This window comes from Dendrobium catenatum, unplaced genomic scaffold (genome assembly GCF_001605985.2).
Source record: "Dendrobium catenatum unplaced genomic scaffold, ASM160598v2 fragScaff_scaffold_156, whole genome shotgun sequence".
NCBI classification, from domain to species: Eukaryota; Viridiplantae; Streptophyta; class Magnoliopsida; order Asparagales; family Orchidaceae; genus Dendrobium; species Dendrobium catenatum.
In genome coordinates, this window is record NW_021318618.1 from 2,095,670 (window position 1) to 2,106,335 (window position 10,666).

The window sequence follows — 10,666 nt, forward strand, 5'->3', positions numbered from 1 at the left end:
AAAAAATTACACAAGATTCCCAAATAAACACCTTTTATATCATATAAAGACACTTAAAACAAAGGACGCTTACAAACGACACATTAAACACTTTAAAACATAACAATGAAGCTTACAAACTTATAACCTCGAAACACCTAAAAATATTTTTCATTTGTTGCTTTGAGAAGAAGGATACATGTGAGGTGGTCACTTGCGGCGAGAAGGAGGTTAGAAGTCCGAGACGAAGGATAGGAGGACAAACTCGCAAGCTTTCCCAAGAAGGAGAGGAAGAAGTGGCATAGCTCGCAAGCAATCCAAGAAAACCCTCAGGTTTTTTTCCAAAAATCTGCACACAACAACCTTCTCTAAAAACTCTAAAACATCCACAAATATCTCCTATATATAGGTTAAGAAAGGAAAAGAAGAAGGGCCAAAAGGCGCCACAAAACAGTCCACAAATTCTGCACAAAAAACAGGAATTAAGGGGAAGAAGAGGGGCCAAAAGACACCACAAAACAGCCCACAAAAAAACTGCACAAAAAACAGGAAGGAAGGCCACGGGAAAGCCAGCCATCAAGCCACAGGAAACCCAGCAAGCAAGCCACGGGAAAGCAACCAGAGAGGGATCCGAGGAGCCAACACAGGAAACGGGGCAGAGGGGGTTTCGAGAAAGCAGCAGGAAGAAAACCGAAAAGACAACCAGCCCACAACAATAAATCAAAAGGAAGAAACCAAGGAGACACAATAAAGGGAAGGAACAACCAAGGGGGAAGAACCATATTCACTCCAATTAATGAGCTATCATTAGACCAAGCATTAATGAGCTAAAAACTAAGTAGAACCCAACTTTTTTTAGCTCAAAATCAAGCATCCAAAGCCCACCCGAGAGTAGCCAAGGCACCAAACAGAGAAACAACAAGCAGCCCAAGGACAAAAAAGAACCCAACTTGATTTGCCCCCCCCCCCCTGCCTATATCATAAGTATATAAACTATCACCTATTTTCTTATCTTTTGCAATATTAGGGCTACTATAAAAGTATTTAGAATTAAAAAAGAGTAATCGAATACAAAAGTAGATGGAATTGCACGTTCCATCTTCAAATTAAAAAAAAATGCTCATACTCATCACTATAAGTAAAATTTGCAACAATTGCTACTTTTTCCAAGTTCATCATTATATATGTAAACTAGCGTAGGGTTTTTCCAATATCAACTAAAGAAAGAATCGTCAATAAATAAACCACCTACTTTGACTATACATACCACATTATTCCAAAGAGATTGCTTCAAGATGATAAAATATTATTCCAAAAGCATATACCATCTTAAGATAAGTAGAGGTAGACCAAAAAAGACTTCGTTAGAAATTTTTAAAAAAGACCTTTCTTTATTAGATTTAAATGAGATTTTGACTCTTAACAGGACACAATGGAGAAAAAGGATTCCTATAGCTGACCCCACAAAGTGGGATAAAGGCTTGATGTTGTTTTTGCATATACCATCATCTATTAGTAATTTCAAAAATATGCTCATACTCATCCCCTATTGGAAAACTTGCAACAATTGCTTCTTTTACCCCATTCATCGCTTTATATATGTAAACCAACAGAGGCATTTTTCAATATCACTAATCAAAGAATCTTTGATAAAGGTCATCTAATTTAAGTGCATATACCACATTATTCCAAAAGGATTGCTTTGAGGTAGTAAGATGATTTATTGCACTTGCTTTGCCTTCGTCTTCTTTGAATAAGGACACAACACAAATTCTTCATTTCTTCAAATTCATTTGTTGTTGATGAAAACTTTTTGATGTTAAGAAGATAATGGCAAACTAAATCTTAGTAAATTTGACAAGTGATCTTCTGATCTCCTCATAAGTAATTGTAATATTGAATAAATGAAACTATAAAATCCAAATAAAGAGTGGCTCATTGAGTCTGTTATTAGTGCACATATCCATTAACAACTTTCCTACAATAACATCACAAAAAATTACTAAAAAATGATCAAAAAATGGGTGAAATTATTAGGGATTTACTAACCTGCTAGAACATTCTCTAAGGCATTTTTTTTCTCTAAGGCATTATCATTGAACATTTAAATGATACAATGATGGTTCAATCTCCTTGATCAACAATTCAAATATCTTTAACGCATTCTTTAAATAAGCGATAGCATCAATCAACTCACTACTATTCCTCTTGGACAATTCACCAAAAAGTTTCATAATTTCTTTTTGTCATTATGGGATGTCCAACCATCCTCCATAAGATAATAATCATATTTAAAACAATATTTTTATGACGATGCAAAAAATTGATGTGTGCATTGTATCTCTTTTTTAAGTATGCAGCACACCTCATGATAGCGAGGCAGTTTCATTTCAGGAACAAATTGTCCATATATTTCTACTACAATTAGGAAGACATCATACTTAACTACATTGACGGGAATGGTAACATCATATATCCAAAAACAAAATACTTGAATTATTCTTTCCCTCATCTCCTTCCTATTAGTATCCATCTCTTTTTGCACTTTACCCTATCGTTACTTCAAAATCTCAGCACAATTCAGGATAAAAAAAGACATCAACAACTGAACAACCCTTAGCCTTTGGTTCTTTAAATATAAGCCATTGAACTTTAAGTCAACATATTTAATTTTTCTGTATGGTATCTTTTTGATGGTCCAACACATAAAATATAATCTTACACCATCACATCAAAATATCACATTCAGCAATATAAAAATGTGACATCCACTAATTTTGTCTTTCAAGTTTCAACTATTTGTTCTTCTTCAAAGACCCATGCATTTCATCTTTAACATGTTAAGGGCAGTTAATACAAGTTTCTGCATTCCTAAAACCAAATATTGTTTGTAACGAGTAATTCCTCTTTTTGTCATTTTATCACAAAATCATGCAATTACCATCACTTTTTGCCAAAATTGCATATTTTCATGTTGCAACTTTCCTTGTAGTTTGACCTGAGTTCAACATTATCTTGTGTATCTAATTGATGAAACTGCTAAAAAATAATAATTGCATAACAAAAAATATTTTAAAGCCTTGCATTTATAAGAGATGTATAATAGATTATCACTACATCAAAAACTAATTTGTAAAGATAAATTTTAGCTTGGAACTTTTTTACAATTTAACTCAAGTTATAAGTTATACATTCTCAAAATAGTAATAAGACAAAATTATTATAGTTTTGCATGATTTTTTTTTTAATTTATAAGACAACAAACAAAGGACAACTATAAATAGTGAGCAAACCTTGTGCCTAGAACATGCTAGCAGAGATTCAAAACCTTGGAAGGTTCATGTGTCGAAGACATAGTGCCAACAACGCTGAAGCATTCACACGAGAATGTTTAAGCCTAAAACTCCCTTCTCCTTAGTCAAAGTATTAGAACCTTCATGTGATTAAGTCAAGAGAAACATTGTTCACGCACCAAAACTAAGTGCCCTCGCATTTGTTGAAGGTAAAGAGACCCTGCACGTGTGTGTGTCAAAGGCAAGAGGCGAAACCAAGAACCTCACGTGCATTGAAGGAGAGAGACCTTGTGTGCATGTACATCAAAGGAGAGAGACAAAATTAAGAGAATCATCAAGTGAGTGTCAAAATCAAGAGTCGATATTACGCCCTAATAAAATATAAATCAAAATAATATAAAGCTACTAAACAAATTATTAATCATGCTAATACTAAATTTAAACCCTAAATCATAAAAATTAAAATAGTACCCATTATGGGGGGGTTATGCGCTATTGCCAGAGCATGGCTCAAATAGCACATGACATTTTAATCCCTCACGTCTCACCATACAAATGGTACAAGAAGTCTACAACACCGCGCTATGCACCATTGCATATGCTATTCGACGCTATTGACATATATGACCAAACTCACCGAAGTTATGGTTAATTTTGTTAAACTTAGCTCTAATAATTGTTTAAGCTGGCTATTGTTGATGCTATTTGTGGTGGACTTGTTATGAAGCATCAAGATCAAGTCCATATATATTTATATTATTCTTGGGTCTTATGATAGCAATGTAAGATAAACATATGTGGTTGATGGCTTGGAATTGTACATATAAGCCAATCGTCACCAAATTATCAATAAGGTTGACACATGTATGGTTCTAAAGTAGTTGACTAATCTAGGAATGTGCCAATGGGATATTTGATATTTCTATCTATTAGGAAGACTTACGGCTCTATTGGGATGTTTAAATTACAAGATTCATCATGTTTACAAGGAAGTAAATCAAGTGGCTGAGTTGTTGTCAATTTTTGTTTCTTTGAAAGTTGTGCCATCATCATGGCTTTTCACCCAAGTTGAGTTTTGGAAATTGTTAGGTCGAGCAAGTCAAAGTATTCATCTTTTAGAATTTGAGTCCAGAGTCTGATTTCATGTTGCTCTTTGTAATCCACTCCATGTCATAACTACTCATTCATGTTGCTTTTATCAACGATTTGGACATCTTCACTTGCCATTTGTAATTCTCCCTCATATTCTACTCTAAGCTCCTAGTCTATTTGTACAAGGGAATGCTATGATTACCTGTATTTGTATTTTGAAGCGTCATTTTGATAACACACAGGTAGGCATATCCTAGGATTCCATTCGCCAATGTGCTTCAATCTTGAAGGCTATTCTGAATTATTTGGTTATAATTTATTAAACCAAACCTGAAGCTAAAATGCAATTTTTATGTGAATGTGTTTCTGCAATATAACACACAACGTAAGTCCATGTCAAGGTTTTCATGCTAAATAGATCTTAGTTCTAACTTCTTCAGCATGAATTACATGTACCATGCCTACTTATTCAGTGTTAACTTGAGTTTAGTTTACTCATGTAAATATGGATGATGATATAAGCCTACAAAATAATTACCTAACATACGCATTATAAGAATACACATCTTTAGGATCATCCAAGATTTGCTTCCTAAAATACTTGAAGTTTTAATTTTTTTAGGAGATAATGTTCTTAAATGAATATCTTATAGAGTTCCTTGGCTCCTCCTTACTCTATTTCTATTAATGAATTGAATAAGGATTTCCTAACCTTCACTTAAGCTATAGAGGATTTTTCATAAAATAAATGACATGTTTGGGAATTTGCATCTCATAACCAAATATTTTCAAGTGTGATGCCAACAAATAGCCTGCTAGCATGGGCATCATGATTAGTTCAATCAATCTACTCACCATATGATCACTAACATTGGCCCAAATGAAGTTCGCTCAGCCTGCAACAATTACATAACTCCTATTCTTCATTCCAAAAGAATAATTGCCTATCTTATGATTGTTCAATGTTAGTAGTATTTCCTGGTTGCCAAACACCTACTCATCCTCTAGAATGCAAGAGGTCCATGTTATAATTATCCTCTTATGATTTTCATTAAATTTCTTCATCACCAATCACTAAATCACTCCTAGCTTCTTGGTATAAATTTTGCATCTCTATATATCTTTATAATTCTGTTTAACTCAACCAACCAAATCAAACACCACCAATATATCACAGGAGATGCATGCCTCCTTTAATCCTCTTAATTAATCATGGAGCATTGGAAGCGACCCATTTATTAGCATGTTGGGAAATGTTGGTCACATAAATGCAATGCATGATTAAGGTTGCATAAATGTTATTCTCAATTTCTTATGAAATGTTCTAGAATTAAAAGGTTCTATCAAAACAGACTAAGATAAAAACTTACCTATTGATATATTGACACCCCAACCCAATTCGATAGGATATCTAAATAAAACCATGACATTGTTGGAATATGCTTGGTGATGACTGATGAAACACATTCTGTCAAGAATAGTGCTCTACTACATTAACTAAATTGAAACTCTAAGATAAAATTCTTAACTTAAAAAAAAGCATTACTTAAGAATTATCTCCATATTGAGAATATATTTAGCTTTGCATTAAGTACTTTTCTACTTTTAAACATTCCAGATCAAAGTCCAGCAAGAAACTCATGCATCAGTCAACTCTTTATCCTTCTAATGGTACCATATGTGTGTGCAAGTCTTTGTAGATATCAACGCATATATATACAAGAATATTCATAGATATAAGCCTTATATATCAACTTTTCCAACTCCTCCATATTTACCTCTAAGATATTGCAATGAGTTCATGTTGCATAGGATTCAACAATAGTCTGAAGCAACCAGCAAAAAATGGAAGGAATGGTAATTCTTGTAAGTCCTTTAAGTAACAGCGTTTCTGTAATCCCCATGTAGATTAATCAAATGCCAATATGTAAATTATTAACCATGGTATGGCAATGAGGAGTTCCTCAACTAGAAATCAAAAATTTTCCGCTTGAATAATAAATAGCAAGGGAAATCCTTCTTCTCATAGAACCTAACAAACACAGGGAAGCCATGCTGATAGAGCTGTAAATTATGAAAAATTTTCCAAACAAATTGGAAAAACTAAAGATCAACTTAGCTTTCTTATCAAATAAATCCTAAAATGAGTCCATATTTTGCAATGTTAAAGGCTAGATACCACTTGATATGATGCAAAACTAGGAACAGCATACCATGATGAGCAGCGCTATGCGGACTCAGCAGAAGGCTGGGTGACTCCAGACTTCACAAGCAGCTTGGTGAGCCCTTCCGAAGAACAAACCTGGTACTTCACCTCCCCAGAAGGGAGCAAGAAAATCTCTGCCAGCTCAAGCTTATCCGCTGTAAGGCTGGTACTATCCATAGTCTTGCTAAGCACCTTCAGTGCAAGCTGGACTGCCTCCTCTCTATCAACATCCTCCTTATAGTCCTGCTTCAGCATGGACTGTGCAGCCTGGTTGTTGGCCCCAATTGCGGCCGCCTTCCAACCACTGTAATTCCCACTGGGATCACTCATGTAGAGCTGGAAGCCGAAGTTGGAGTCCCAACCCGCAAAGAGGAAGGAGACGCCAAAAGGGCGGAGGCCACCAAACTGGGTGTAGCCTTGTTTGGTGTCGCAGAGGGACTGCACGAGCTGTTCGACTGGCATGGGTTCCTGATATGCGAATGTGTAGCGCTGGGCCTGGACGCGAGCAGTGTTGATAAGGATGTTGGCGTCAGACATGATGCCAGCGACAGCACAAGCCAGATGGTCGTCTATCTTGTACATCTTCTCGGTGGATTTCGAGGTCTGGAGGAGCTTAGAGGTTACCTTCTTCTCTCCAACGAGGACGACCCCGTCCGTGGCAAGTATACCGATAGCCGAGCCGGCATTGCCGATGGCCTCCATTGCATACTCCACCTGGTAGAGTCGCCCCTCGGGAGAGAAAATCGTCGTCCGGCTGTCGTATCGGCGGGACATCTTTGATCTTTAGTCTTTGATGCGTATTGTGTGTTCACAGCCTGACAAACAGAGAGTTTAGCGTTTGAAAATGTTAATGCAGGTAAGAGAGGAACATATCGAGGATCAGCACATAAGAAAATGTATCGAGACTTTAAGGGGCTGTTTGGATGCAGGATTTAGACCGGATTTGAACTAAATCCAGCCAAACGGCAAAAAATGCATAACCAAATCTCACGGTAAATCAAAGCCGCGGTTGACGGAAATTCCCTCTTTTCGTGGTAAATCCCGGATTTACGAAATCCTTTGGTTCGGCGGATTTACGGGATTTGGCCGAAGAAGCGCGCGAAAGGGAGAAAGTTACCTTCACAGCATGCGAGCTCCCGTTGTTTCGGATCACCGCTCGTCGTCGAAGGAGCGAAGTCGAACAGCGACAAAGAAGAACTCGTGCAAAACTTTACACTCCTGTGAAGGAACGAAGCCGAAAGAAATAGAGAAGAGAAGGCAAAACCTAGACTCCAAGTTATTGTTGGAGAACTTAAGTAATATAATTTAAAATATTAAACATTAAGTAATACTAATTAAATTATTACTAAAATTATTAGTTAAATACTTGATTATTTCAAAATAATTAATAGAATTAAATATGATTTTAAATGAAAATAATTGCTATAAAATATTATAAATAATAATTAACCCCCTTAAATATTTTAAACATCTTAAATGCTTTAATTATCCAAGAAATGCATGTCAACATTTTAACCACCTTGAATCATTAATTGAATAGCCAAACAATTACATAAGATTTATCATAAATGTTGTCAAACAGTTTTCAGGATTTAATCCCCTCAGGATTTCGTAAATTCAAACTTAGAGGATTTATGAAATCCTTAAATAAAATCCTGGGTGCTACCAAACCGCCCCTAAAGATAGAAAGAAGAAAAGGAGAACATAAAAGCTATCTACCTCCTTCGACGACGGGATGCAGAGATCGCGAAAGTTTCCAATCGTTTTGCTTCGGAAATACTCGATCGTGGGTGTACCTGTTTTCTTGGCGCTCACGTAACAGTGAGAACATGCAGTAGGGCTCGAGTTTATAAAGCTCGAGCTCGGATTGAGCACTCCAACTCTTTTAGATCGCTCAAACTTGATCCATTTATTTGACTAAATTATTTCATTTCAAATCATACTTTTTAAAAATTTTAAGAATTTGTACTTCTAACAATAAATTAATTTTTTTTTTAGGTTGGAGCAGAAATTTGCCACCCAATTGAGAACCACATTCTTACATACGACGTCAAACTGTTACGTCCTTGAGTATTCACGGCGGTAGAGAAATATAAATTTTAACGTCTTAGCTTTGTAAAAAGATTCAGGATGCAATCAAATAAAAATAATAGGTGCATCATTTATAAGAGACATCAAGATTTTTACATGATTTTTCCCCCTTTAAGGAGTTTTCAATGTAATATCTTTGTGAATTGCCCGGACTTCTATCAAACATTGGACTTCCGCTTGTTGTCAGACTTCTACACAACGTCAAACTTCCTCCCGTTATTGGATTTCTACCCAACATCGGACATACGTACGTCGCCTGACTTTCGTCGGAGTTCTACTTGACGCCGAACTTCCGCCTGTTACCAGACTTCTGCCCGTTACCAGACTTATGCACGTCATCGAACTTTTACCCAATGCCAAACTTCCGCCTGTCGTCGGATTTCTACTCGATATCAGACTTTCGCATGTCGTCAGACTTTTGCTCATTGCTGGACTTTCGTCGAACTTTCGCCTGTCGCCAGACTTTCGTCGAACTTCTACCCAATGCCGAACTTTCGCCCGTAATTGGACTTTAGCCCATCATCGGACTTCTACCTGACACCAAACTTCCACCTGTCATTGGACGTTCATTAGACTTCCATTCGATGCCGAACTTCCGCCCGTCGTCAGATTTCTACCCGACGTCGTACTTCTACCTGTCTATTATCCTTCCGACCTTCGTCGCTAGATAATGGTCTTTCTGACCTCAGTCGCCTGTCAACAACAATTTTTTTCTAACCTCCATCGTCCGCCGACTATGATTCTTTTGACCTCCTTTGTCGATTACGATCCTTCTGACCTCCATCGCTAGACAACAGTCTTTTGGACCTCTATCGCCCGCCTACTATGGTCTTGCCAATTAAGAAAACATGTCAATATTTATTCTTTCTATTTCCACCATGTAATGCATTTTGTATGATGTATATTTGTTACATCAAGCCAAAGCCTTCCATCCAACGAAGGGCCTCGTTTGTAATCAACTGTAAATACTAGTAGATTCATTCAAATTGGGCTAGGCCCCGTGGTTTTTCCCCTTTTCATGGTTTTTCACGTAAAAGTTTTGGTGTCTCTTATAAATACTACACCCTATCTCTTATTTGAATGTGTGCCGCTAAGACGCAAAACTTTATATTTCTCGACCGCTGCAAACATTGATATATATATATATATATATATATATATATGCACACACACACACAAATCAATATATAATTAGTAAAACAAATTCAAAGATGTAAATAGACAAATTTCCTTTTGATTATTTTGCAAAAGCCCATAATAAAATTGTCATAATTTGACACTTGATAGTAAGCAAAAAATATGTATTAAATACATAATCATCTTCATCATCTACTAATATATTCATTAAATAAGAATAAATCTAATGTTTATGTAGCCAAACATATAATAAAAAATTCACTGGTAGCCTCCATTACCATCCGCCTCTAGTCACCGTTCATCACCACCATCACCCTCACCAACCACAAGCCACCACCGCCAACCAAACAGCTCTTAAGCTAAGATGCATCCATAAAAGAATGTTCGAGTACTAGCAAGTTGATCATTTTTGCATTTGATAGGATCCATAAATATGACTTGGCACATATTCACATTATAAAATAAAAACTATATTAATATTACCATGTAATTATATGTTTCAAGGGATGATCTATAGGTTCAATGAAACAATGTTTATCCATAAGATTCACTGATTGATATCTATCTTATGTTTGCTGAGTTTCAAACTCATTGCATAGATTTTGATAAACTTCATAAAATTGAAAACAGCTTAAATCATGAGCAAGATATTGAAAAATAAAATAAAATTAAGGCAAGCATTTAAGGTGCATCATTTTATTGACTTTTGATAGAATATGTAAATTTTTCAAAGATTTTTCTTACCAAATTTTGCTTGTTATTATCACGTCTGAAATTATTTGAGTTGATGATAGAGAAGTCCACTTGTGAAAAATACAAGGCCATTTGGTGGTAAAAGTTCTTCGTTATGTTATTCATCTCATTAAAT

The 10,666-nt window shown here is 35.9% G+C and overlaps 1 protein-coding gene across 2 annotated transcripts in view; it reads right to left on the reverse strand.

The window, feature by feature from the left end:
• LOC110094062 (proteasome subunit alpha type-4) overlaps positions 1–7,846 on the reverse strand; it is a 31,424-nt gene extending 23,578 nt beyond the window's left edge. The window contains exons 1-2 of one of the 2 annotated variants that reach the window (XM_020819204.2): positions 7,688–7,846; positions 6,578–7,385 (exon numbers count right to left, since the gene is read on the reverse strand). In XM_020819204.2, coding sequence (XP_020674863.1) covers positions 6,592–7,344 — 753 coding nt within the window. In that variant the 5' untranslated portion in view covers positions 7,345–7,385; positions 7,688–7,846 and the 3' untranslated portion in view covers positions 6,578–6,591. The remainder of the gene's footprint in view (positions 1–6,577; positions 7,386–7,687) is intronic. The other variant, XM_020819205.2, reaches the window with a different exon arrangement.
• Between the last annotated feature and the right edge of the window lie 2,820 nt (positions 7,847–10,666).